The 27,889-nt window shown below is 39.4% G+C and overlaps 5 protein-coding genes across 8 annotated transcripts in view; 3 read left to right on the top strand and 2 right to left on the bottom strand.

The window, feature by feature from the left end:
• Positions 1 to 81: 81 nt before the first annotated feature.
• Positions 82 to 1,881, top strand: ch25hl1.2 (cholesterol 25-hydroxylase like 1, tandem duplicate 2). The gene has a single exon (XM_023422593.2). The coding sequence runs from the start codon at positions 154 to 156 to the stop codon at positions 985 to 987; it is 834 nt and encodes a 277-aa protein (XP_023278361.1). The 5' UTR covers positions 82 to 153; the 3' UTR covers positions 988 to 1,881.
• A 131-nt stretch (positions 1,882 to 2,012) lies between these two features.
• Positions 2,013 to 7,086, top strand: tspan3a (tetraspanin 3a). Its single transcript, XM_023422634.2, has 7 exons — positions 2,013 to 2,199; positions 3,889 to 4,080; positions 4,450 to 4,524; positions 4,763 to 4,864; positions 4,999 to 5,151; positions 5,263 to 5,346; positions 6,185 to 7,086. The coding sequence occupies exons 1-7, from the start codon at positions 2,137 to 2,139 to the stop codon at positions 6,275 to 6,277; spliced, it is 762 nt and encodes a 253-aa protein (XP_023278402.1). The 5' UTR covers positions 2,013 to 2,136; the 3' UTR covers positions 6,278 to 7,086.
• A 774-nt stretch (positions 7,087 to 7,860) lies between these two features.
• On the bottom strand, positions 7,861 to 15,134 carry pstpip1a (proline-serine-threonine phosphatase interacting protein 1a). The gene is made up of 15 exons (XM_023422568.2): positions 14,996 to 15,134; positions 13,606 to 13,706; positions 13,438 to 13,512; positions 13,266 to 13,300; positions 13,051 to 13,157; positions 12,852 to 12,914; positions 12,097 to 12,201; positions 10,852 to 10,897; positions 10,543 to 10,622; positions 9,970 to 10,068; positions 9,770 to 9,866; positions 9,514 to 9,598; positions 9,315 to 9,391; positions 8,614 to 8,711; positions 7,861 to 8,499 (listed from the first exon to the last, which is right to left on the bottom strand). The coding sequence occupies exons 1-15, from the start codon at positions 15,023 to 15,025 to the stop codon at positions 8,368 to 8,370; spliced, it is 1,230 nt and encodes a 409-aa protein (XP_023278336.2). The 5' UTR covers positions 15,026 to 15,134; the 3' UTR covers positions 7,861 to 8,367.
• rcn2 (reticulocalbin 2) lies at positions 14,844 to 19,492 on the bottom strand. Of its 2 annotated transcripts, none has more exons than XM_023422570.2 (8): positions 19,352 to 19,492; positions 17,300 to 17,440; positions 17,093 to 17,195; positions 16,825 to 17,018; positions 16,617 to 16,730; positions 16,394 to 16,487; positions 16,136 to 16,275; positions 14,844 to 15,940 (listed from the first exon to the last, which is right to left on the bottom strand). In XM_023422570.2, exons 1-8 carry the CDS (start codon positions 19,367 to 19,369, stop codon positions 15,797 to 15,799), a joined length of 948 nt encoding a protein of 315 aa, XP_023278338.1. In that variant the 5' UTR covers positions 19,370 to 19,492; the 3' UTR covers positions 14,844 to 15,796. The 2 variants fall into 2 exon arrangements, with proteins under 2 accessions (XP_023278338.1, XP_023278339.1); XM_023422571.2 differs by lacking the exon at positions 19,352 to 19,492 and adding an exon at positions 17,905 to 18,006.
• The window catches only part of scaper (S-phase cyclin A-associated protein in the ER), a 57,447-nt gene continuing 48,938 nt past the window's right edge, over positions 19,381 to 27,889 (top strand). For 2 of the 3 annotated variants that reach the window (XM_023422567.2, XM_023422565.2), the window contains exons 1-4: positions 19,381 to 19,548; positions 23,706 to 23,823; positions 24,883 to 24,959; positions 25,628 to 25,825. In XM_023422567.2, the coding sequence (XP_023278335.1) occupies positions 19,381 to 19,548; positions 23,706 to 23,823; positions 24,883 to 24,959; positions 25,628 to 25,825 (561 nt within the window). Of the gene's footprint in view, positions 19,549 to 20,339; positions 20,715 to 23,705; positions 23,824 to 24,882; positions 24,960 to 25,627; positions 25,826 to 27,889 lie in introns of those variants that run through there. The other variant, XM_023422566.2, reaches the window with a different exon arrangement.

Genomic DNA, 27,889 nt, shown 5'->3' with positions numbered 1-27,889 from the left:
TCACCCGTCTTTCACTTGATACCACACAGTGAGCAAAGCACAAACAGACGCTTGTGGGATTCAGTCTTTACCATAGTTGCTGTTACATGCTAGATCATGTACATTCTTCAGACATAAGGGATAAGATATTGACCTTGTGATTTTTACTTCAGGATGGATCTTACAGATAGCAGTGCAGATCTTTGGATAGGATGCTTAGGAAACAACTCATTGCTGCAGCCTCTGTGGGACAGCCTCAGGCTCAACTACAGAGACTATCTGAGATCTCCACTCTTCCCCGTTGTTCTGACTGTGTCTTCCTACTTTGTCTTGTGCCTTCCTTTCCTTGTTTGTGACATCATGGGGGACAGGTGGGCACGGGTCCAGCAATTCAAGATCCAACCTAGCCGACGGCCAACAGCCTCTACGCTGCTGCACTGTGGAGGTGTCACCTTCTACAACCAACTGTTCCTTGTGCTCCCAGCATCAGTGGCCCAGTGGGCATGGAGGCCACCTGTGGACCTGCCGGACCAGGCTCCTTCCCTGCTGGAGCTCATAGTTGGAGTGATAGGCAACCTTCTGCTCTTTGACCTTCAGTACTTCATCTGGCACCTGCTCCATCACAGGATCCGCTGGCTGTATGTCACCTTCCATGCCATCCATCATAATTACTCGTCTCCCTTTGCTCTTGCCACTCAGTGTCTCGGTGGCTGGGAGTTGGTCACAGTTGGCTTTTGGACCACCCTGAATCCTGTGATCCTGCGATGCCATCTTCTCACCACATGGGCCTTCATGGTGTTGCATGTCTATGTTTCTATAGAGGATCTCTGTGGCTATGATTTCCCCTGGTCTACATCACGTCTGATACCCTTTGGCATCTACGGAGGGCCCAGCAAACACGACGTGCACCACCAGAGACCCAACACCAACTTTGCACCACACTTCAGCCACTGGGACAAATTATTTGGCACGCACGCTGATTTCAGTTTCTCTACCCCTTTAAAATAGAAGGCTGTTACACTTTTGGTGGAAGCTATAGATAGCGACCTGTGTTTTTAATGTGTTTGTGTTTTCGTTTGTTTTTCCATATTATCTGGATATTACAATGTGAAGAGGGGGAATCCACATTTTTCTTTACACACACACGGAGGCATATTATCATATACCATACACATACCAAGTTTTTTTTAAATAAGATGTGTTATTTTCCTATTGCTTTATGATAATGAGCAAATCTGTTCATCATATCTCAAAGAAATGATTGAATTTGAACTTTGAGCACAATCTGAATAATATTAAATGCATCCATCTCCCTGTGTGTCGGGTTTCTTTACACTGATAGTGATCCTGAGCTTCAGACATGGCTTGCATTACATTCTCCCTTGTGTAAATAATGCATTCTTTCAGCCACTTTTCCACTTGTGCCATGTTTCATGTAATCTAATTCCAGTTTATTTAGTTTCATTTCATTTCATTGAATTGTGTTTTCTGGCCCAGACACAAAATCATTTGATTACATTTCCACTTTAAATCTTCACGGCAGGGATGCATTAGTTACACATATAAACCAATTGCTTGCACACATCACAGTCTAGCCTGTATGTTGATAATGTAGTGACTATAGATTTCTTATTGTTTAGCATTCAATGAACTTCAATCTAGATTTCTTTTGTGAAACCAGTATGCCTCTTGTATTTTCCAGGTCACGTAACCGGATCAGTAATCCCAGACTTGTTGTAATACTGTTTATGTAGGGGGGGCAAGAAGGTAAAAGTCAAATTATACTACGTCCCAGCACTAGATGTCAGGCGAGCACTCTGATTTCTATTTCGACTGGATTCCCCTTTTTTTATTTTTAAATATTAACCGTATGTATCACAAATAAAGGCTAGTAATTGGCTATAGAAAAAAATAAAAATATACAGAACCTTCTGGAAACTACGCTTTTAATACTGTGGGGTGGTTATTTGTGCCCAGAGGGTTTGTTATTGTTGTTATCGTGATATTGGTGCTGGTGGCACTGCGCAGCCGGTGCAACCAGATCCGGTGGCAGAGAGTTGGGATATGGAGTGTGAGCTGTGGAGCCGACCGGGACATGACTGAGTAGCAAGCTGCGTCATTTTCCAACACGTACAGCTTTAAATCTCCGTATTGAAGATGGGGCAGTGCGGCATCACGTCCTCGAAGACGGTCCTGGTCTTTCTGAACCTGATATTCTGGGTAAGTTTGGAGGTTCCTGACAGTTTTAAACGTGCGTCACAGCAGCAGCAGCCGCAGCTAGCTATGTGCTCAGTCAGCTGCTAGGCTAGCTGAGGCAGCCGACCTTTGTTTAACCAGGGAGGGATTAGTTTGAGAGCGCAGCACTTCAGTGATATGTGATTCACTGAGTCAAATGATCACCCACTAACAACTCCATAAATTAAGCAACTGTGATCGGCAAGAGAAAATGACAGTGTTGCTCGCTAAAGTCAAACTATCACTTTTTTTGAGTAGGAGTAGGTTAACCTTAACCTGCCAAGCAGCAGAAGGAGAACATGAATCAGCAATACATGTTGACAATTGCACAGAAATACCAGGAGACAGATACGCTAACCTAATTCAAAATTCATTTTAATTTGAAGATATGCATCATCTTGTTTTCAGGGAGGTACTCAGACACACACACACACACACACACAAACAGGAAAATTATCAGTGTATAATTATTATTATACAAAACAAAACCCAGACACCCACACTCACTGCATTTCTGTTACAGGTGTCATTTGTACAAAACTAACAATATATAAATGATACATTAACACTGCGAAACAAAGTAAGATTATGTCAAAAGTACTCAGTCTAGCTGGCTAAAGTAAGTAAGTAAATACAACCAAAAACATGAACAAATACATTTGAAGGAAACAAGAAAAGATGACTTGCAGCCTTGACAGGAAGTGATAGATCAGAGTGAGTTAGCCAAGTTATTACAGTCTAATGGTGCTTTTAATTTTAGAGTAGGACACTTCAAGACAAACCTACAAATATTATTGCAAAATACATTTAAAGGATGAACATGCGTTTCTCTTGACTTCTCTTATGACATGGCCATAATCAATAATTGGATGTAAAAGCTGGTAGGCAGTTTGCAGTCTTAACTGGAGAGTAAAGCAATGAATTGACTGATATAGTTTTGTCATTTATTTATATTTATAATGAAATAAGTTGTTTATGTTGTTTTGGTAAAATGCCCATAGGTCATTCTGTCAGTGGAGATCAGGTATTCAATAAGAAGTGATGGATTAAGTATTTAGTTGCTTTACTTTGTTATAAATCATGCATTTAAATTTTTTACCTCAGTAAAAATACAGAATGTATATACATATGTATGTATGTATGTATATGTATGTATGTATGTATATATATATATATATATATTCAGCAAAGTGTATCTGAAGTATTAAGTACATCTATGTATGTGTGCTGCTAGTATATGTAGTGGATTAGTGGATTATTATAGATGATGCACACATAATGACTACTACACATTCTGTAGTAGTGTAATCTACAACAGTGCCTCATATTCTCTTAGTTAATCCTGTGTGGGTTGGAGTGACTTGGCCCTGGAGAAGTTTTATATCTAAAAACTTAGTTTTACTATAGTTACTATAGCTGTTAAATGAATGTAGTGGAGCAAGAATTACAGTATTTTTATCTGAAATGGTAACAAGTGTAAGTTTAAAGCATATTATGATGGAAATATTCAAAGTAAAGAACAAATACCAAAAGCGGGTGTTATGTACTTTCCACCACTGAGGATAAGTCGACACTGATGATATAATGTATGCAGCTGTTTTTTAAGGTGCTACTAGGTGATTTCCCTTGCCTGGCTGAGTTGAATGAAATGTTGGTGTATCTTGTCACCCACAGGCCGCTGCCGGTATCCTGTGCTACGTTGGAGCCTATGTCTTCATTACATATGATGACTACGACCACTTCTTTGAAGATGTGTATACTCTTATCCCAGCAGTGATCATTATTGCAGTTGGAGCCCTCCTTTTCATTATTGGGCTCATTGGATGCTGTGCTACAGTGAGAGAGAGCTACTGTGGACTTACGACGGTCAGTAAACCTGTTTTGCAAGTTTAGCTTGAAAGAGAAAAGAAGCATTCATGCTTTGTTATACCTTTGTGTAAGTCAAATTAAATATGAACTTTGAAACATTTCAAAATGCAAAGTGGGGCTTCAGGATACATTAGAACAAAGTATAAATATTTTAAACTTGACTTGCCAAGATTACTCTATGTCATTTATCACATTTCACTGAGCACAAAACAGCGAGGCATGAAATGAATTAATGCTGTGGGTGTGAAGAATATCACACACAATCCTATTTTTACATCTGTGCGTGTTTGTTTTCTCAAGTGTCTGTAGTCTGCATATCATTGAAAACATCTTTGTATATCTCTACATCCGCAATTCAATCCACAGTTTGTGATCATTCTCCTGCTGGTTTTCCTGACCGAAGTGGCCGTTGTGGTTCTCGGATACATTTACAGAGCAAAGGTGAGAAAATCAAATACATGTCAGGATGTCTTTGTTTTTTTTTTTTTGTTGGCCTTGTTTAATTTTTGTAACACAGCTGATCTTTCTGATAATACTGACCAGCAAAAGAAGGAACAATCTGTCAGCCATAGGTAACCTAATCTTGTAACCTCTGCTTGTGTTTTCCATCTGTAAATCTGGTTTGTACTATTTAAGGAGATGTGAAATGTGTAGTCTCACCCCTCTTGACTGTTTACAGGTTGAAAATGAAGTCAATAGTTCTATCAAGAAAGTGTATGATGAGTACAATGGCACCAACAGCAACGCCCAGAGCCGTGCCATCGACTACGTTCAGAGACAGGTGAGGACAGAAATCCAGTCTGCTTTATCACCAGTAATATGGAGCTGTTTTACCTGCATGTCCGTTAGAATTGATGCAAGTAGTTGACAGTAATTTTGATTTTGTTAATTTTGTTATTGTTCTCTTTTTCACAGCTTCAGTGCTGTGGGATCCATAATTACTCAGACTGGCAGTATACACACTGGTATGAAGAATCCAAAAATAACAGCGTACCCATCAGCTGCTGCAAAACTAACACTGGAAGCTGCACAGGGTCCCTAACTCATCCTGAAGATCTCTACCAAGAAGTAAAATTATTTTTAAATTTGTCAAGTTTTCATACTAAAGACAACCTACTTTTTAAAGCGGGGGGATTTCTCCTTCTTTGATATGTTTGAACATAATCTGTGTGTGTGTAGGGCTGTGAGGCTCTGGTTGTGAAGAAATTGAAGGAAATCATGATGTACGTCATCTGGACAGCTCTGACTTTTGCTGCCATCCAGGTATTTAACTTTTATTGAGATACCAAGTTGCATATATCATCACAAGCCTTCAGTATAAAACATGTTCTGTTTTTTTTCTTTAAAGTCGTGTTTTAATAGCAATATATTTTTGTGCTGTCAAAAGTATTTTAAAATCTTGTTACTTACATTATTTTTCTAAATGCCCAGGAAGATCAATACCACTCTCTTGCTTGTCTGGTAAATATAAGGCTACATCCAGCAGCTGGTTAGCTTATCCTAGCATAAAGACAGAAGTAAGAAACAGATTTACAGCTAGCCTGATTCTGTCCAAAATCAACAAAACACTTAACACTTGTTGCCTGACAACCTCATGGTGGTGACAAGAAATCAGGAACTTGCAAACGTGCGATGATTAGGCCTGCGTACGTAACCCCGGTAAAACCACAACTTGTGTTTTTTTTATACTTCAGTTTTTGCATGGATTAAACAAACCAGATACAACATGTCAGTTAGAGAGCTGTGGAGGTGCTGGGTGGCAGATTTTCATGACCTGTGGACAGAGCCAGGCCAGCTGTTTTCCCCCTGTCTTTGTGCTCAGCTAAGCTAACCATTACTGGCTCCACCTGCATATTTACCACACAGACATGAGACATTTTCTTATTTTACTCTCATAACCAGAGTAAATAAGCATATTACCCAAAATTTCTTGACTAATTATTCAAGCCTATATTTCCATTTCAGTATTGGTAATATAATACTCAAGTAATGGGCCCAACCAAAGTTACACAACTGCAGTAAAATTCCACACAACAAGGCCCAAAACATATAAAAACACACAAAAAAAAACACTAATAAGGCTTTTGTCTCTTTCTCCTAGATGCTGGGGATGCTGTGTGCATGTGTGGTGTTGTGCCGCAGAAGCAGAGATCCTGCGTACGAGCTTCTTATAACAGGGGGCACCTACGCATAAAGGAAAACACTTTTCTTTCCATAACACACACTTTCAGGATTTACATGTGTCACTGAGGAGAGCATGAAAATAATCTAAAAAAAACCACACTAACCTTACCACGCTAACCACACTAAAGGTATATATCTTATCCAGTTTTCAAAAAAGAAAAAAAAAAAAGCTTTTGACCAAATTCTTTAATGGTCAATGAGAATGTAGAAGTCATCCTGTTGCTCTGAGGATTTCATGAGGGTGTTAGACCTCATTCTTACCAAACTTAAACTCTGTAATTCATGTATGGAGTAAAATGTGGATAGGGTCATTTCCTCTTGTTAGTTTGCACTATGTGTATGGCTTTCAAATATTTTCTATTTAAATTTGTCATGTACCATACTTGAATGAAAGAGTGTAAAATTTCACCCTGTACCTCCACTACTATTACTACTGCTACTACCTATACTACTACTACTGCTACTACTGCTATTACAGATCACTTTTGTTTAAAACCTCAATTTTTACCAGCAGTATTCTGTCAAGAAATAGACACCACAGCCCAAGTCGGTGGCACGGCAGGTTTTTGTGTGTGAATCATGAAACTTGATGGGCTTTGGCTTCGCTGATCTTTCTTTAAGAATAAGACCTTGTAATCCCCTTTAGTATGTGGGCTATTTCATGTAGGAATATTGGACACAAGATAGACCTTGTCCTGTAGCTGTTTTGTTTGTCTTTGTCTCAGTCTACTGATGGCATTTTTAGAATTTGATTTGCTGATTATCTAGGAACATGAAGACTCAAGAATGTAAATAAAATGTGAGGTGAAAGTTTGAAAACAGTTTTCAGATTTTATTGTTTCATATAAATTTCACATCCTTACAAAGACTTTTTTTTTTTTTTTTTTTACCCATTCTGATATAACCCGTTTTAAATGGCTGGTCTCGCTGGAAGATCAAGTCATCTTGGTCCCAAAAAACAAAAGTCATGAGGAAGGATTGTAAGGGGCTTTACGTATTCAGTCAGATGGTTTGGCCTGTGTCTATTATATCTTTTATGCTTTGATGCTTTAGGTCTTCGGACTAGCTTGTAAGTTAAGACTGGCTAAAAATGTGTGTAACGCATATATATTAGCTATTACTGGAATCACTAGACCTAGTTGTATCTGTCTCTAGAAAACTGTTGTGGCCCTTCATATACATGTCAAATGGTGGAAAAATGACACTTTGGCCACTTGAAAGACACCGTGTTAGCTGTGCATCACCCGCTGCACAGTAACCAGATACCAGAGAGCAGGCTGCTCAGCCACATGATCCAAGAATAGTACTAGGGTGCATTTCAAATACTGTGTTTGAATTGTTCTGGTCTGGTCTTATAATCCACATTAAGATTAGTCTTTGCTACAGTAAATGGGGCATAAGAGAGGAAAATTATGTTTTTTCAATTAGGGGAGAATAAAAACAATGTTGACTGATGTTGAATGAAAACTTAAACCTCTCATACTCAATAAATACAAATACATGCTCATGCACTTAGCATTCAGAATAAAAACAATAACTACAAATAGAAATTATATACAAGCCAAGAATAGAAATCAAACATTCTGCCCAACATTTAGGACTTCAAATATAAAAGAATTTAATTCACAATATATGAATAAACTTAGTGCAGTGACCTTGTGCAACAGATCAGTATATCTCCCAGCTGTCATTGGTATGAGGAGCATTCAACACACCAGCAGTGAGGGCAGAGTAATATGAATATGTGCCATAGCAATAAATAATCCAACAGTTCAACAGCTACTGTGTCTTTAAACTCCTATGATTATGATTTTCTCTGGTAACAGAAACTTTACATTATTATGACTGAAAAGGTTTTTGTTTGTAAAAACAAAAAAGGTTGTTGCTGTCAGAATTTCATTCTGCACTAATCTCCTCTACAGTGTCTTTTCTATTGCCACCAATAGGTGATGCCAAATTTTGACATTTTTAAAAAAGTTTTAATGATGAATATAACACAAATATGAACAGTAGAAAAAAGATAATATATAAGGCCTTTACAACATATTACATGAGGAAATGTAGTAGTCTTAAAGTCCAACATATGACTGTCAGATGAACTCATTCTTTGGCAAGGTACGAACCAGGGACCAATCCCGTAAGGCCATTTCTTTGCACCAACCACCAACCGTCATCACCTTGGTCTTTGACGACCACAACGTCCCCAGCAGATACAGAGAGCTCATCGTCCCCCTGAACCAAGACAGAAACCATCAGTCAACAGATCGATCTTAAATAGAAGAACAATTAGAACATGTGAACATGTGTCTCGTGCAGAGAGTTAGACGTCAGAGCGAAGAAGCTGACCTGTGCCACATAGTCATACAGGGCCTTATACTCCTCACTGCTCGGCTGGGACGCCTGAAATCCAGGAATGGAAGCATATACCCCCTCTGATGTTTCTGCTGTGGAGTTTTGACAGGATTGCAGACATAATCAGCATTGGTTCAGCTATCGGGTGGAGCCACTCATAACTTGCAACTTTCTTACCAAACCAGCGACTAAGCTGACTGTACATCTTAATAGGTTTTAATCTCGATGTTATTTAACACAAATAATTATATAAAAGTGGATGTTGTTGCACTGTAAGATGTGTTGTCAATGTGTAGGCTTGCTTTCACTCTTTTTTTCGGTAGGTTTGATCAAGTCAAGTTTGCATTTCACAACCTGAAAAGGCAGAAACTGGACTTTCACATCACTTATCTGTTGATTTTAGTTATTAATTTCAACATCTCTGCTTGCTTACTTGTTTTGAGAATTTTCACTTCTTTCAGGTTCTTCATGTCTCTACATTTCAGTCTAGTTGACAGTGGAGACAATAAATATACTGTATTTTGCCTCACACCAATTTGTAATCTTGTGTGCCTGATTGGGAATAATTGGTGTACTAACTACAGTGTGTAACTTGTTGCTCCTCATCCTGTGTTACTAGAATGAAGTGGCTGTCACAGTTTTATCTGTCGTCATTTTGGAAGTTGCAGTGATACTTGAATAGCTTTTATACATACCAGTGGGTTGTGCAACAGGCTCATTGATGCTCGTTTTGGACCCAGTGGAACCGTTTCCCTGCAGAAGATTTGAAAACCTACAAATAAATATTGAGAGGAGAAAAAAAGAAAAAAAAAAATCATTCAAAAGTCTCTGCCATCATTATTCATCATTGTCATTCATTTGGTGAAAGAGTGCTTTCCATTGTGTAATTCTGACCTTTTCATGACGCCTACAAATCCAGCACTGCCATTTCTGTCAGTTGCAGCTTCCCTGTCGTAGTAATTTTGGTATTCAATTGGAGCTGTAAATATTTTTAAAAAAAACATGGTTGTTCCAGGTCTTACACACAATGCATCACCTGTTTCCCTGTGTCAAGCATTCTGTTTTTGCAGCAGTTGAGAGATAATATTAAAATTTCCGACTTAGAACATATTCAAATCGAAATCAGGAAGGCTGCGGGGCGGGTGCGTACCTGGGGGGGTTGAGCCAGTGCGTTTCATGTCCACAAAGCAGTTGTTGTCTGTGATGATGTCACACCTTTCCAGTGTTTTCCTCACATCCTCGTAACACTGAAAGAGCATTTTGGATAAAATCCAGTTATACAGTACAGTGTATTTGAACGCTTCGCTGAGGGTCTGTCCCATACAGGTGTGTAACAGCAGCTGCACCCACCTCATCATCTTTCACACACTGCATTGATAACTGGTTACAGTGCTCCCACAAAGCATTCCGTAGTATGTTGATGCGGTCTTCTTCCTGCTGCTGAAACATCTGCACAACAACAGTGTGAGTGGAAAAAATGTAAATCATCTAGAAAACACTGAGGCTTGGGTCATTCACTGCACAGTACACATCTGAAATGATACAACAGGCAAGTTCTTCCACCATGGCCTTTTATGTCTCTGCCATCTGTCAACTTGAAGGTTCAGAGCTGTCATTTGAATGCTTTTTAATGCTTCATAGCTGCAACCTACAATTGACCTCAAAGGGCTGAATAAAGTTAAAGTTAAATGGTCTCCTCAGCTTTCTTGATGATATCACATGTAGAAAGACTTAGTTTCCCCGGAAAAAATCTTTGTAAAATAGTGACTCACTTCATATCCTGCTCATAGGAAGTATTACACATCCTTGCCGATTAAACAGAACTCGAGTACTTCCACTCTTGTTTTAAGTCTGTACATTTTAAAATGTATTAAGCAACAATGTGATAAGAGGAGAAATACAGTTTCCAATGACATACTCTACCTCACATGTGCTGATGTGTGTTGATTCCCATTCTTGACGGATCTTGTCAAGTTGTTCAGTGTTTGATATATATTGTTTCTCTAAAGATAAATGAAAACATTAATTATGAAAAAGAGAAGGTAAACCACACAGTTTTAATATTCTATTTATGACACAGTCACAGTATATTTAACCTTTATCAATCCCTATTTCTATCCTCAGCACATAAGGGAAGTTAATATGACCACCACCAACAAAACTGGTCGTGGTAAACCACCTTCCTACATGAAACAAATGTCTTCAGTGCCACTCTCACGGTTTTGTTCTTACCAGCCTCCTCTGCAGCTTCTCTGCACTGTTTAGACTTGTTGTTCATCTGAAAAAGAAAATAAATTGTAAATGACAAGTTGTCTTTATATCTGTAACCACTGTGTATCCTGGAGAAATGGAATATTCGTTTATTGACATAATCTATGTAAATCCCATTTAAAATCGAGACAGAAACTGTGAAGTAAACTCACAATGTGTAAATGACTAAACTAATGGCCAAGAGAAATACATTTCCCAATCTCGGTTACTGTTGTGGAGTAACTGGAATAACTGTCAGTGTTGTTTGAGAAACTATCCCTCCGGTTGCTAACAACAGTGATTCATTCTAAATATTCATTCTTGTTAATGCTATAATATACTGCCGTTTAATCTTGGCACTTAATAATAGCATGTATTGATAATGAGCTGCCCAGTATTCTCTCAAATGTTAACCAGGGACAGTTACAACAGACAAAAAGAATTCATAGTATATAAACTGTTATAATGTCTATAATGTTGTTACAATTTCTTATTTCTCTTGTTTTGAACATTTAAACTATTCAGGTTTTAATGTTTAACTACGCTATTCAGCATAGTTAAACTGTTACAATGGTTAAAAATAAGAGTGAGCATGAGCTACATGAGCGAATAAAAACCACAATGAGCATATTTGCTTATTGATGCTTTGCTCGGGTGTTTGCTCTTTGCTGTGCAAATTGATGTGTGAGCAGCGTTTGCCACTAGTGTTTGAAGGCTGTTTTCCCGTTCATCTGTTGAAGTGAAAAAGTTTAACTGCAACTTAAATCTGAAGACGTGCACCTACAAGCAAGATGCGGAAACTTGAAACCTCTCCCCTGCGTACACTGACAATGGACTGTTCATTGAAGAGTGAGACATGTTGTGTCCAGCAGTTAAACATTTGAAAGCAACAAAGTTTGCATATTCATAGATTGTGGATTTTAGCTGTGATTTTAAAAATTTTAAACTCGTACATTTTTGTGGAATAACCATATCAGACACAAATTATTAGCCAAAGCAGAGTAGTTTATATATCTGTATGTATATGTCTTAAAACACATCTGGAGTTGGCCTTATTTTTAAAATAAAAACCAATAACGTGAAGGCTGAGCACCGAGAAAAGGGTGCTGATGCAGTCATAATAATTAGATGAAAACTGGGAGACAACACTCCTCTAGTTAGAAAGTCAAGGGGGGGGGGGTTGACATCAACTGACATCATTGCACTGAGTCATACGCACAGATTTACCTTCTCAATCTGTTTGGGAGTGGCTGTGGGAGTGTTGCCCATCTTCTCGGCCGTCTGCTCGGCCTCGTCTGCCTCCCTGCAGCGCTGCTCATAAGATTTCTTAGACTGGGTTGGAAACAGGACGGAAACCATGTGAAACTGTAACACCCATGCTTTGTTCATCAGCAGTTGGCTCTATGAACCCTTAACAGGAAGGGGGGGCAGGGTTTGGGGAGTTTTGGGAGGGGGTGGGGTGGATGGGGGACTTCCTTCTTCTGAGCAGAGAGAAGAATGGCATCTGGCTCTTTAAATGTGCCGATCACACGTTGTAGCTTGCAAAACTTCCTCTTACACATCTTAAATATACAGAGCAATGCTTCTCTATTGTGTCTCGCACACTCACACATGCACAAACACCTTATGTTTGCACTTCACTCGTACTTATCGTGCACAAACAAGCAGGATGTACCTGTACTAAAATTGTCATGCTGTAAACCACTGCCATAATTATATAAGGTGTAACATAAAGACATTTGCTGAGACTGAAGTGGCTCTTTGAAAAACTTTTATCAAGGGCTTTCAGGTGTAATCATACAGATCATCATTTAATTCCATTATTTGTTTTGTTTTTTAATCACTTAAATGTACACTTCCAACACCACATTTTCTACAAAATATGAGCCACAATCTGAAACAATATAATACACACTCCATAACTGAAAAGGAGCAGAGAGGAGAAAACCCATACATATCATTATTATATGAATTGACCTTACTTCTATTGTTTTCTTGTAGAGGGAGACTTTAGTTTTCTGGACCTTCTCCATGATGACTTCAAACTAAACAGTGAAGGACAAAATAATGTTACAAATAAAAATAGTCGTCATCATAATCAGAAAACCATACTGAAACAAGTTTCCCGATTTAGATTTCCTTCCTATGCAAATGGGAAAATAAATAGCTTTTCATGAGTACCTTTTTTCTCTGCTCTTTCTGTCGATCTCTGAACTGCTCCATTCTCTTTACCTCCTCCTTCAAGAGTCCGGAAAGCTGAATGTGCAAGTTTCCTATGTTCTCAATTTCTGGAAAACACCAAAACATGCAACTAAAAATTCTGAACTGAGAGGGGCATGCATGGATACCTAAAAAATAATCTAATAAACTAATACAGGAAACAATCCTGTCCTTACGTGCTTTCATTTCGTCAAAAGATGCCCTCAAAGTGCTGTGAAATAAAAACAAAAACAGTATATGCTTAGGTGAGTACATTAATGCTCAAATGCAAACCCCCCACCTGCACACACATACACACACACACATGCACACACACACGCACGCACGCACACACACACACACACCTACCTGATCTCATATAAACCCCCAGCCTTGCGCGCAATAGTGACCAGGTCCTTGCCATATTTCTCTTCTGCTGATGCCCTATATACGTGAAAAAAAACCACAATAAAGATGAACCACATTTCAGTCACTTTCTGCATTCAAGTGCAATTCACCAGAAATTTGTGAGCCCACCTCATTTTCAAGAGCTCCTCCATTTCTTTGCATGTCCGTCGGCCATCATTAAGTCTCTGAATAATGGTCTCATACCCAACATTGCTGATGAAGTCCACTCCCTAGGACCACAAATATCAAACCATTATACTCATACTTTCAATGATAAGTGAAAATGTTCACAGTGAATCTTGCACAATGTAAAATTTTGGAATAAAAGTCTAAATAAAAGATGTTAATCCAAAAATGTTTTACACTGGAAAGAAAACGCCACTGCTTCTTTATTGCTCGATATATTAAAGACCCAAATGATCACCTTTGGGCAACAGTTGATGATTTAAATGACACTAACAATATGATGGTATGAACAGGTTTACTTGGATGACTGTGCCTCTTCTCAAAGTGATATTTTTTTCCATGTAGTGGTATTGTGGTATCTCATCTAGAATGGAAATTGTTACATGATGTTGCTAGGGTCTGAATGGAAAGATACCAAGCGGGAAAAGTACCAAAAGATCCAACTCATGTAGTAGTGATACTTTGCTGAAAATTGACTACTGTGGAAATAAAGTTACTTGTGTAAAAGATTTCTCATGTTCATTTGTAATATTACTGATTTACATTTTACACTGGATTCCTTATAGCAGGATGAGAACTAAGAGGAAAAAGGAAGCACACAACCTCACATAGTAAACAAAAGCTACAGTAGAGTTCAACTCATTGTTCTTTCCGACCAGCCAGTTCCTGGTGCTAAGCTTATGGTTACACTATACAATTTGTACTGCGTTGGTATGTTGTTACACTGACATTTTAAGTTTTGATCTGTCACACATACGTGTTAAAAAGTGCTCTATACAGATATTAAAAGTCAGGGCTGAGATTAGTCTGAGTCACAGGAACGCCCCAATAATGATAAAGATCACACTTTTACCACCATAATGTCACCGTAGATGCTTTTCAAAAAAAGTTGTACTGAGAAAGAAATTCTTTAGTTTGCGTGATACACATGGTTTGAGATAGAAACTGGAGAACATGTGCACAACCCACAGATAAAAACAATGTTTTTGCTTCTCTCACTACACAGAAAAACACCAATTCAGTGAGCTTTAAAGTGAGAAAAAGCAAAGGGAAAAAGGGCAAAGAAGTCTTAAGACAGGACAAAGTGTTTAGCTAACTGAGGTCTCACACAATTAAACTTGAATATGATACAGGAAATACTGTTCAGACGAAATAAAAAAGCATAATAAATACAGTAGAAATGGAAAAGCACATAAAACTTTATACTTCAAAAACACCAGTGAACATACTGAATACAACAATGACTTGACACCTCAGTAAAAAAACTCACCTTCAAGCTGCAGCTCTAAACAGTACAAAACATGTAGGGATTAGTAGCATCGCACTAACTCACCCAAAAGGCATCTTTAAATTCTAATGACATCTTGGCAGTGGTTAAAAACAGTCCCTGTTGAAGAATCCACTCAACCTTAAATCACGTTACCAAGCTCTGCAGTTTAACAAGCTGTTGCTCGATGCAAGTGAAAATGTATCATGACACATTCAGGAAACCAGTCTTCAAACAGCAGCACACACTCACTCAAAAACTCATTTGATTTAAATGAGGAAGAGCTGCAACATGTCAGCCGTTACCACAGCTGGACTGATATACTCCTGTCATCTCACTTTTGGCACAAGTGAAGAAAGAACTAATAATGATATACAGCTACAATTCTTCAATTACAGTTTGCACACATGTGATCAAAACAAAGTCCAATTAATTTGATAGTAATTAACAGGCCTGTTGGTTTGTTGTTTTTGAAAGAAGTGGTTAAAATTGTACTGAGTCACACCTCCCTGCTCTTCAGGAGGATGTGCTAAATGCACAGGAGGGGGTAAAATAAGAGGATGGCCTTACAATATTATGCAATCCAATACAACATCCGTGCAACACACACTACTTTGTGAAGCTTCTCATATTCATGTTTTGCTGACACTCTGGACATTGTATAATGTGCTGCTTGTGTTGGTGCACGTGTTGCAACATATGTTTCCTGTGTGTCTTGTCCATATGTCATTTACTATTGCAAATTGATCAAAGGACAGACATCTCTCTCTAGAGAGTGGCGTTAATCTCATGACGAATGTCAGCGTACAACACAGGAAATCAACTAAATGACATCTACATGGAGACTCAATAAACAAGAACATAAAGTTATAATTCATCATGTGATACATGCAGCTGTCTGCCGTAATCTGTCACTTCACTGTTCATGAATGTTTCTTGATTTTTCAAAATTTCTGCCTCAGAGAGCTGCCCGTCTCCATTGCTGTCCATTTCCTTGATGAGGTGAAGAGCCTGTTGACGACAGCGGAGCAAAACAAGTAAAAGAAATCAGTAAATCAGAATATGTTGCCATAACATCATGGAAATAAAGGAAATGTAATCATACAAGCCAATAGCTAAAAGAAACCATCCAAATACATAATTTCCATTAAAGACACAGAAATGTATTATAATTTAACCTGTTATTTAGATCAAATTCAGGTTTACCTCTTCTCTTGCTGAACCATAGCTATTAGGCGCAACCCAGCGAAGCTGCTCATCTCGATTCAACTTGCCGTCCTTGTCTTGATCATAGAGGTCTTTAAACCGCACTGTTTCTTCAATCTCCCACTGTGAAGGGGAATCCTCTGATAAAGAAGGAAAATAAAGTGTTAATACTGCATGGGTGACAAGAATTGGACATAGCAGAATAAACTTACAAAAAACATATCATTCTGTGTTTTGAAATTATCCCTGTGGTCTTACCATCACCACGGACATCTCCAATAAATTCACTTAGACTGATGAATCCATCTTTATCTGTGTCATATTCACTCAACACATCTTCAATGGCAAAATCCTATCAGAGAAAAAGATGAATCATCATCATCATCAGTGTAAAATGAAATAGATATGGTACTCCTGTAATGGGTATAAGAACAAATTATCGTATCAGGTTTTGCAGGGGCAAGAGCTAATCTTGTCTTACAGCCATGTGATCCACTTCAGACGGGTGGGTGAAGGCAAGAAACTCTGTTACATTAAGGCCGGGTGTGCCGTCCACATCAGCAAAGTCAAAGCGCCTCCTCTCCTTCAGATGGAGCTAAATGGGATAAAAACCTATGTTAAAGTAATTTTCACATAATTTAAGATGTGGCATAATGTGATTATTATCAGAACAATAAAAGTATACCTACGTGTCTGAGAGACTCTTGCTCTGGATCCTCTAGAACCACGTCATCAAAACTGATGAGCTGGTCATGAGCAACCATGTTGTATTCCTCCCATGTTACGACACCATCTTTGTCAGTGTCAAACTCAGCGAACCGCTCATCTGCATCATCCAGAGCATATTTTCTGTAGACATGCTGAATCCATAGAGTGATCTCCTCTGTGAAAAAAAGTATTTAGTTTAATCATTTCTGTTTATCTTTAGTGTCTTTTCAAATATCAACGTACATTTACCTGGGCTTAGTAGATTATCAGCATTTGTATCAATCTTCTTTACAATTTCCATCATCTTTTTCCTCTGTTGTGCTGGGCTAAGTTTCTTGATCTCCTCGGTGTCCTGCAAGGTAATAATATAAGTAGAGCAGAGAGTGAGCAGCTGGTGAATGAAGCATAGAAATTAGGTTTAAGGGTGTTAGAAATTGACTAAAAATATTTAGTGACCTCATCTCCCAGCAGGACATTCATGTCGTGTTCAGGGTTGTGCTGCTGGCCAATAAAATGGTCTTCATGAAGATGCTTATGGGAGCTTTGTCCAAGTCCAAACTGAAGTAACAGCAATACCAACAATGCAGAGGATGCCATCTGTTGAGTGACACAGTTCATTAATGGCAAAAACAACAACAACAACAACAACAACAACAAAAGGGAGTTGAAAATACTAGTGTTATTAATTAGCTTCCAGGCTAGTTTGTTTGTTGAAAAGTCAAACGGCCAAGCCAAAACAGAGCGACCTTGTGGCCAGCTGGTGGAAGCTGACTAAGTTCAACTTAAATAACTATGTGCGCATCGATCGTCCTGGATAATGATCAAACCTACTAAATCTACAATAAGGCAAAAGGCCTGGTGATGGCCTGATGCTTTGCGAGTTGTGATTGATTCCTGTTTATACTGAATGTGTTTGAGAGAGAATGAGACAGACATGCAGACCTGAAGACAAAACCAAAAGCGTTAGCAAAATGATTAGACACAGACAACGCAAACAAGCCAATACTACAGTGACTGCGACGACGCTTAAAAATAATGTGAATGGAAGAAGTTGTTATTACCGTGGGATGTTCTCCATGCAAGTGTTTACTTCACTGTCACCCACGCAAATGGAAAACCGTACTTCCGGTCACAACTTTCAAAATAAACGATATATCCGCCTGACGTTAAGTCAACAATTTTTGGGAACTAAAACCAGTTGAACTGAGCTGCACAAAGTAAACACAGATGAAGGAAATTCAAACATTTAACCATCTTTACTCAAGTAGGTGGAAAAAAACATAGACAGACATTTATAAATAATAAATGGATGACAACAAACACTATCTCTTCAACTACAGTCCTCTACTCCATGTGAGGACAATATAAACTTAAATAATAAAATTTAAAACCAGATTTTGACACACATCCCCTCAGCTGGCAGTTTATTATACACACCTAGCTAAAACAAATACTGTCGAATACAAGAGCCCTACAATAAATTCTGCCTTAATGAAGGTTAAAAAGTTCAGTTAAAAAAAAAAAAAAGGTTTCACAGAGGTGCTAATTCAAGTGTTTGGTCATTTTAGAGGATGTAGTCTGTGATGCTGTTAAACTGCATTGAGTATACTAACAGGTATTTGTATTATTTTGTCCACCCTATTACTATAAGTGAGGGAAGGCAAAATAACAGGAACACCTCTCTTGTATAATGCAATACAGTTGAATAGCACCACCAACTACACCTTCCAAAATGATCATACAGTTAAATCAGCACCTCGTTTAAACCTTCATAAAGGTAGGATTTATTGCAGGAGTGTACTGTAAACTAAAGTATAGTTTGGTGGTGCAAATAACTTAACACATTTGTAACTGATCAATTTGCCACTGGAGACAAATTAAACTGTGGCTTTTGGGGGTCCTCAGGGAAGTTTCCCCCGTTGCGAAGTTGGAAATCCAGCTTTGGTCAAACTGTTATAAAGTGAAGTCTCTACAGAGTTACAAATAGTGGAAGCATTTAACACACTAAAGGGCAATGTAAAGTCTGAAGAATTAGGGGACTAGTACTAGTTTAATGGGTTCTTATCTCTTCAACTGGAATATTTCCATGCTTGGTCTATCTATTTTCATAGAGGGAGAAAGTTTTGCACCCACCAAGCTTTTATATTGAAAGCAGACTCAGTGTTTGGCCTATTTCCGGCCGGTTGTAAGCGACTTTACTTACACTGAGAAATCAACCAAACGTCCCGCCCGATCGTCATGGTTGCTATGGTAGACGGCTTGAAGTCCCGCCCTATGAAAATCTGTTCCACCCCTTGGCCCAAATTGTTGTGTACATGATTGGCTGGCATGTATGTTGTTTCCATTTTACGGTGAAATCATTGGACAACCGTAACGTCAGTCGAAAATGTAAAGTCAACGGACTTCCTGCTTTTGTTAGGTTGTCCTCACTGTCATGTATTTATCTGACATGTTTTTCCATCAACTCTGACAACAAGATAACTTTGTCCGCAGACTCTTATTTCTTACCCACTGAGCGCTGAACATACGGCGGGTCGATGTCCAAAGACAACCGCCACGATGGACGACGGCGTGGCGCTGGACAGCACCGTCTCGGCCCGAGAGTTAGCCAAGGAGGGGACGGGAGGGAGAGGTCTGGTAGCAACAGCTCCGGCTCCTCGCATGGAGGAGGCAAAAGCAAGAATCCACCCTTAACCGCTTTGAAGGTAAGCAATGAGCCGTTAATTTAGTCGAGAACATTAACATTCCCATGCAGTCTTAGCTAGCTTGAGCTAACCCACGGGATAATTGAGAGTAGGTTCACCTAGCTAACAGTCCCAGAATGAAAACAGCGTTTTTGGTGACCTTACCTTCTGTAGGTGTGATGTCGTCTGCTCTGGTGGCCTACTCAGATCGTGAAATGTTCCTCCTTTACTCCTCCTCCTCTACTACCATCACATTTATCACCATTTGACATTGTTACCAAGGGATGATAAATGGCTGTATGAGATTTGAGAGAACATGTTGAGGAATCATGGGATTTTTGTGTGTAAATGTATTGTCATATAGCCATTAAAGAGTGTGACAAAAGGAGGAGTGGTATGCAGGGTAATATAAGAGGCAAGGTATCCTGCTCTCCCAGATTGTCCCAACTTCTTGCAGAGTTTGTAAGTTTGTACCATGTGCAGGCATTCAAACCATGTGTTTTGTCCCCCAGCTGCCTGTGAATCATCCAGTGCTGAGTCCAATCTGATCCAGAGCATCACTCTGTGTGGCTAATGCACAGCCAGGCTTGCATTAGCACACACTGCCTCTCTGCCTGCAGCTAAACTCTCATCATTAGCAACATGGGATAGGGGGCAGAGCGGCAGGCCTGCTGTGTGCACATGACTGCGCAGTGTTGTGGCAGAAGGAGAGTGAGAGATGAGAAACAGAGAGAGTGGGGGCTCTGATGCAGAGCAGGGAGAGCAGAGGAGAGAAGCTGTAAATATAGGGAGCTGCATGCAGTCGAGAGCAGAAAAGAGTGGATGGCAGATAGACAGAAGCAGGCAGTGAGGTGGGCCTAAGAAGTGGCTGCTAACTCAGCAGAGAGCTGAAGGCTCAGGCTGGATTACAGACAGAATAGTCAAAGTGAAAGACAGGACTGCCAGGCTACTGACCACTTGTCTTTCTCAGTCGCTCATGGGAGAGGAGTTGACACAGCTGGGCAAGTTGCTATAGCAGTGTGGACTACACAGTGGGAGTCTATTTTGGTCCCACCGTCAGATGACGATGTCACCTTGCACAAGTGGCAGTGTTGGTGAGGGGGAACAGGTTGCCTGAAGTGGGCTGCAAAAGTATGTCAGGGGTGGATAAGGACGAGGAACCTGCTTACAGTCTGTACTTCTATTCTGTATGTATCCTCTATTCTTTTGATTTTCTCTGTGTCTGTCCTAATGAGCTAGGTCTCACTCACTGTCTTGCTACCTACATCTGTTTGTAGACCTTGCCAAAGGGAAACCTTACACTTGCCCCTTACTCAGCACAGTCTAGAAAGTAAGTGCTCTCTGTGGTGCATGGGGAAGGATTGCCTGGCCAGAGAATATTGTAGAAGTTATGCTCCACAATGTATGTTATTCTCCTACAGTGCAGTCCAGGAGACAGCTTGTTTGCAGCTGATTAGGTGGCTCAAGAGAATGTGTCTGTAAGCCTTTTTTTCCCTCAGGCTCCTGCACTCAGGTAGCCATCAGTTGTGAGTAGGTAATGTATTGTCACAACACTCATCTGTCATCCAATGGCTGCTAAGCCTAGGAAACACAGAGTAAATATTTACATTCTGTGGACAGGAGATAGTGCATTGACGTTGACCCACCTCAATAGTTCTTACTCATTTTAGCCGGACCTGTGTTGTTTGATGTTGTTTTATCTCCTTGTAGTCTTTTTCTACTTGGCAGAATAAAGCCCAGGCCACTCGACATGTAAAGAATTTTGCTTGTCAAAAGTAGGTCAGCTGGATATCCCCCTTAGGGACATTAAATAGTATCAGACCAATACATGCATGCTGTTCCTACATGTGTAACGCCTAATGAGCCATGTTCACATTACTCTGTTAGCCTTTAAGGATAGTCTGAAAAGACTGTTGTCATTTTTACATAAACGCAGGGCTAATTATCACTTGTTTTCTCAAAACCTTTGGAAGGATGTAAACTGTATACTTCATCTTTGCAAGTGTGGTAGAGGAATAATTTTGCTGTATTTCTTGTCTGAATAGTGGTGCTAGTGAGAGACAGCCAGGAAAAGAGAGAACGGTTTGTTCCATGACTCATTTGCTATTAACAGGAGAACTGGCTCTCGATTTTTGTGTTGGTTTCAGGTAGCAATATATTTTAAGTCTGAAACCACATCTTGCAGTTGTCTAACCAAAATAGCAAAGTTTGCTCTGGATTTTTGTCAACATGAAATTAAATCATTTATGAACACTACAGAAGTGGTACAGGCCACTCTGCTGGGAGAGAGAACACAGCAAGTGGAAGATCCACAATGATAAGCCTCTAGGTATTAGCTTCTGTGTTGTTGTGTAACCAGATTGCCAGAAGTCAGAATATTTAGTGATGTAAGATTACAAAGCCAAATGATACCAAGCAGACTGTCGGGTACATTGTGTATTTTTGTTTAAGCTATTGCATAGTAAAATTGAGTTGTTATTTCTTATGTTTAGGAGATTTGATTTTGCATTCATGAGCCATTTTACCCAACTGTTATGTGAGAAAATGTTTCACCATGAGATGGGGATGCAGAAGGATGCTGTTGCCATGTTTCATCACAGGGCATTTTAATTTTGCATCGGTAAAGGCTGTGATGAATGACTTCCACTGCATTTATTTTGGTTCACAGTATCTGCTTCACCCGAGGTTAAAATCAAGTTCACTGATGCATACTCAATGTGTAGGTCAACCATGATGCATGCTGGGAGCAAAGCGAGTTTAGGGCTTCAGCTTGTAGCTGTTTCTTGTCACAGTTTGTGCTTGTAGACCTCTTGCATACAGTGTACTTAATGCTTGCCGTATTGTAGCCTCAACCCCAATTCACAATCTCACAGCAAGGACTGGCCAAATAATTGAAACAGCATTTTGCAATATGCTCTTTTGTGGAATTTCACAGTGTTACCAAGTATTTCTTTTTTCATGGAGTGGATGGTTTAGATAAGGAATTGGTATTTTTTAAGTAACTGAGTTGAAAAGATTTGAGTTGCTGTATACCATAGCATAGGTATATCTTTCCTTTACCACAGACACGTGACAGTCCTGCTCCTTATGCCTGTATTTATGTTTGAATTATGTTTGTTAGATGTACTGTGTGCACTTTGTTGCACACTGTTTTATGTCATTGTGTTAAAATGGATGTAACCATAGCAACAGTACTTATGCCTAAGGCTCTGTTACCAGTTAACACTCTAGTAAAACTATTTCGTTAAAAGAATTGTGCTGGTGATATTCTATATTTCTTTTATATTGTCATCAGATCTCATGAAAAGACTAGTGTTTGTTATTCTCTCACAACTGTCCTATGTCCCGACCCTGCATGTGGCACTCAGCCACAAGCCCTTTTGTTCCTATTAAAGACAAAAATCTTTAAAAACAGGTCATCAATATATAGTTTAATTTTGAAAAAAACATGCCAAGTAATTTCTTAAAAAAAGCTGGACACTGTAGTTTTTTTTTTTTTTTTTTTTAGCAAACATTACTTAAACAGGAGTTAATGGTGTGTTTGTTGGGGACTATTACCAGCAGTAGATTTGATGCACTAGTGAATATTTACTGCAAAAAGACAGTGTATGTGGGATTGACTCCAAATAAACTACATTAGCGAGATGGAAGAATGTACGTCAAACAGTGCAACTTTGAGGCTAATTGATTTAATGGCTTTTTGACAGAAATGGAGCTTCATCTAAGAGCTTATTTTTTCTTTTCATTTTTTTCTTTCCCCGATTTAACCCTTTGTAGTATCTAAGGTGAAATCCTACCTTGTTCATTTGAAAATAATTAAAGCTATTGTTGTAAAAAAAACCTGGCTGTAAAGTGGTTACCAAATGAAGTTTGTGTTAAACATGCACATGGCTATGTGAATCTATTTGGAGTAAAACTGATGCTGTGTAAAATGTTGATTGTGAAATGCAAAATTGGTGTCCATTATTCCACGGAGGTCTGGGCACTTAATGAATGTCAAGACAACTTGTGTTTGTCTTGCAATATATCATGTTTCTCAGAATTACCTAATATGTTATTATCCTTGTCTTTAGCATTATATCATGATATCATATTGAAAGTCACCTTATCACACATTTTCACTTGGTCCCTGGACAAAATGCAAAACTGATGTGTTGAACCCTCTGTCTCTCCTGCAGGCATCTTTCCAGCGCTCCAACAGCCATGACAAAGTGCGGAAGATAGTTGCTGAAGAGGGCCGCGCTGCTCGAAACCTCATTGCCTGGAGTGTACCACTAGAGAACAAAGAGGAGGAAGGTTGGTAGCTGCATACAAACAAACTTTCTGTGCATGCTAATATGCTGTTATTATGCTGTGTTGCAGGTTTCATCATCATTGCCACGTGTCAAGGATTCATGTTAACATCACAAGAGTAAAAAGGAGCATGACTTTTTTTTAATTTTTTTTTTACTTACTATAGGTCTTCATTGTCCATTTGCAGGTGTGTTTGCTGATTTTTGCTTTAGGTGTGTTTCACATATCTTTGGGTCAGTGGAGGATGTTTAGTCATTTATCTGGAGCATTAAAGTGACCACAGCCTTTGAACTTTCTTACAGTCAGTGCTGTTAGTTGTAATACAGTATCAGGTGTAAAACAATGATCATTTCATTTCATATCACGGCTAAACTGATAGAGGATGACAGAGAATCTCCTATGCAGGCAAAGCTTATGCCTGATGCGTAGCCCTCTGTTATGTAGAATATAAAATTCTTGGGGGCACAGATTATTGTGCTATACTGCACTGTGGTTCAGGATGTTTTGTCAATGGGTAATTATGTAATAGCCTTCATGTTGTTTGGATGGTCCATGTGATGTCATTTATCCTGTTATTTCTGAGAGAGAAAGAGAGAGAGAGAGCACTGCCAAGATGGTGACGTTCAACTTATCTGTTTGACAATGTATTTTCCCATGCTCCTTCACATTGTTGAGGCTTTTTTTTTTTTTTATTGAGAGTGTCTTTTAGGCCAACCTACTCAGGAACCCTCACCAGAGCTGTTCACACTCTCTCACTTTCACTGACTCTCCCTCTTCTTTGTGGGTCAGGCCAGTTATTTATTCAAGGCTTATTCAAGTTCATGCCATGAAAGCCAGAAAGATAAAAGACATAAAAGATGAAAAAGTTTTGGTCTTTTCTACCACTCCGTTATACATACGTTACATTTGTGAAATTTGAATTAATCAATGATAATCCAAAAACACATGACTGCAAATGGTTTAATAAAAGACAATCATCGGAGCATGTTGACTGTTAACTTGAAGCTTAAATTGTTTATTTCACCTTTGACTGTATGTAAGCCTCTTTTTCTCTCTACATAGCAAAGTCCAAAAGCAACTCCAGTGTCAGTTCCAGGGCTCAGAGGATCAATTCTGGTCAGCAAAGGAATAAGAAACAGGTTGGTGTATCATCTGTTTCCACTAGAGGGAGCTATTCACCAAGCTAACCTACTCGCTGTAGTGCATCTGCGATGGTCATGTCACTCACTGTTTTTTTTTTTGTGAGTCAGTCTTGGAAAAGCTGAGTTCACATAGAAAATGGGGTCAAAACAGACCAGTACTGCAACTGTTGTTTGTGAAGTCTGATCTTTGAACTTCATTTCGAGAACATAACCTTATGTCCATTAGTTGTTGTTGCGTAAGGTTGCAAACTTTTCAAAAAGATGTGTAACACTGCAACAAGCTACAACGAGAGTGTGAAGTGTATAAAGAGTGTTGCCAACAAGAATTTGTCACCAACTGCACTAATGCCATTTAACCAAATCTATTATTTTCTTTTAGTTTCCATAGTTATTGATGCTTTGTATTTTGATATTTAATACTTCCTGACACGCTCTGGTTGAAACCACTGGGTTAATGTGTGGCATCGACATTGGTGCAAAGGGGTTGAAATCTACCTATATGTATGGTTGGTAATATAAGGTATATTATAGGTGCACCTCCTGTCTCAGCCAACAGACAAAAACTGCTGTGGCTGCTATATATGTAAACAATTAGCGATTTACATGAAACTGTAATACGTTTGTCATTGTTGCCATTATGTTTGGTTCATGCTCTGTTTACACAGAATGCTGGTGTGGAAAGTAAAGGCACAGCCGGTGCCTTGTTGGACAAGGGGGCAGAAAAGAGCCCCACCAAAGCCAGACAGCCCCGCAAGGTGGACCTGCGAGCACGTTACTGGGCGTTCCTCTTTGACAACTTGCGTCGAGCTGTGGATGAGATTTACGTCACCTGTGAATCTGATCAGAGCGTTGTAGAATGCAAGGTTAGTTGTTTTTTTTATCTCAGTAGAAAGGCAAATCATTGTGGCAGCATCAGTATGTTCAAGGTCTGAACTGACCAAACAGGTATTCCTTATTTGGGGAGATTATTATGCATAGTATTATTATGAACACTAGAGGGGGACATAAAGATCAGAACGAAATTTCTCCCTCACAGGTCACATTCCTCTTGATTTCTGCTTCATGTCAGAGGCTCTCTGAAGGCTTACTGGCGAGAGAATTATCACAGGACTTTCTCTTGGGCCTGGCTGACTGGACTAAATATCGATGACAGACTGTAAACAGAATTGTATATATGCTGTGTTTGTTGTGAGGCATTTTGCAGAAATGTTGCTCGGCCATTTCGGCTCCTTTTTTAGTCTACATTTTGCACATGAAATCAATCGCATATTTTCAATGGTTCTCTTCTCTTGTCTCTGTGGAATTGTTTTGCTTTTGTCTCGCTTTTGAGTGGCGCTGTGATGTTGCTCCAGGGCACACTGGCATGATACTGCTGGTCCTGTGTTTTATTGATTTTTCTGCCATGCTGCATTATGCTGAGCATGGTTCTGGTGACGGTCTGCGGTCAGTACCGTAGCCCAGTTCCCTGTGGTGTGGTTGGCTTGCTGTCAGTGCCACAGCGCAGCTCCCTGCGGTGTGATCAGCATGTTGTCAGTTGGCCTATGTCAGACATCTGGCTGCTCTTTTTTTTTTTTTTTTTTAACTCTCATACCACTGTATCGCTCTACATCCTAATGCTGTCTAATGGCCAGGGGGGCTGGGTGCTGTTCATAATCCCCCAACCCACCCAGCTTGGGTTTAATGGACACTGATAGATGATGGAGTCATCTGGAGGGGAAGCAGAGTGCTCTGATAGCCCCCAGCCACAATCCCCCAGTGTAGCTGTGGGCAATCTGTATTCTGTGCCCTGCTAACAATTTTCAACCTAAAAACAAATGCACATAAGCATAACCAACATCAGCAAATCATGCCTAAATCTCTGCTAAGGCTGTGTTACTGTAATACTTTTGAATCAGAACCTCAGTGCTGACCTAATAATATAATATGTTTTCCCGGTGGGATGGGAAATTGTTCCTCCAGCAGAATGATTCATGTATGCTTATTAATAACACCCACTCCTCTTTACCCCACGGTCCTCAGACCTAATTAGCTCCTATCAACTATTCCTTTATCCCATCACCTGATTTATTAGACATATCATCCACACCAGGCAGGAAAGGAACTCGGTGCTTAGAATAAGTTGAGGTTGTGATTTTTTTCTTTAATTTCTATCATTTTTAAAGTGAACTGATACAGGCTATTCTAGTTTATAATTGTTTAAATAAAAACAGAAAACAATGAAAACTGTTAATTATTTACTTGAGGGCAATAACTCTGTTAACTCTGTTATGGCTGTACCTGTTCATTCTTGTTTCAGTGTCAGGACCACAGGCTTTTAGTGCCCATTCTACTTTATGGCACTGCCTCTAGAAGGTTAAACATTTTGTTATTCCTCATGAAATGTTATGTGAGGGTTGTATTTGGGTAACTGTGCTGGTGAACATGCTGAAAGCCGCTTTATGGTGCCTTCACTCAGTGTTGGTTCTGTCAGAGGAGCAGCAAACCTCTCTTCATCTCAGCCTTCATTACCAAATGAACACCGGGCCACAACGGTGGTCTTTGCCTGTTAACCAGCTCTAATGAGCAGACCTGCTGCTGGACACATCTTTCACTGGCCTGACTTGTCTATTAACTAAAAGCACTGTGAAGCTTTACTCTCAATTACCACTCCCTTCACGCTCCCCATCAATCAGCTGTGTCCGTTTCATTAGAGCTCTGGGAAAAAGCTCCACACAGCCCACCGCCTCTGGATAACCAACTCTGTCTGTCTGTCCAAGTGCAGATAATTTGCTATTTGGAATTTGCCTTCTCTGTTATTCCTCAAACTCAAGTGTTTGTCTTTTTGCAGGAACATGTGCTTTCACACTCTTGATCATTGTCAGTTTTAAAGTCACTTGAATGGGAGATTGCCAGTTATGGTTTTAATTGAAAATAATTTGTCTTTTTCT

Source organism: Seriola lalandi, unplaced genomic scaffold, assembly GCF_002814215.2.
Source record: "Seriola lalandi dorsalis isolate HSWRI2012SDOR001 ecotype SW California unplaced genomic scaffold, Sedor1 jcf7180002054682, whole genome shotgun sequence".
NCBI lineage: Eukaryota > Metazoa > Chordata > Actinopteri > Carangiformes > Carangidae > Seriola > Seriola lalandi.
Note: the sequence above shows the minus strand (reverse complement) of the source record. Positions and strands in the feature narration are given on the sequence as shown.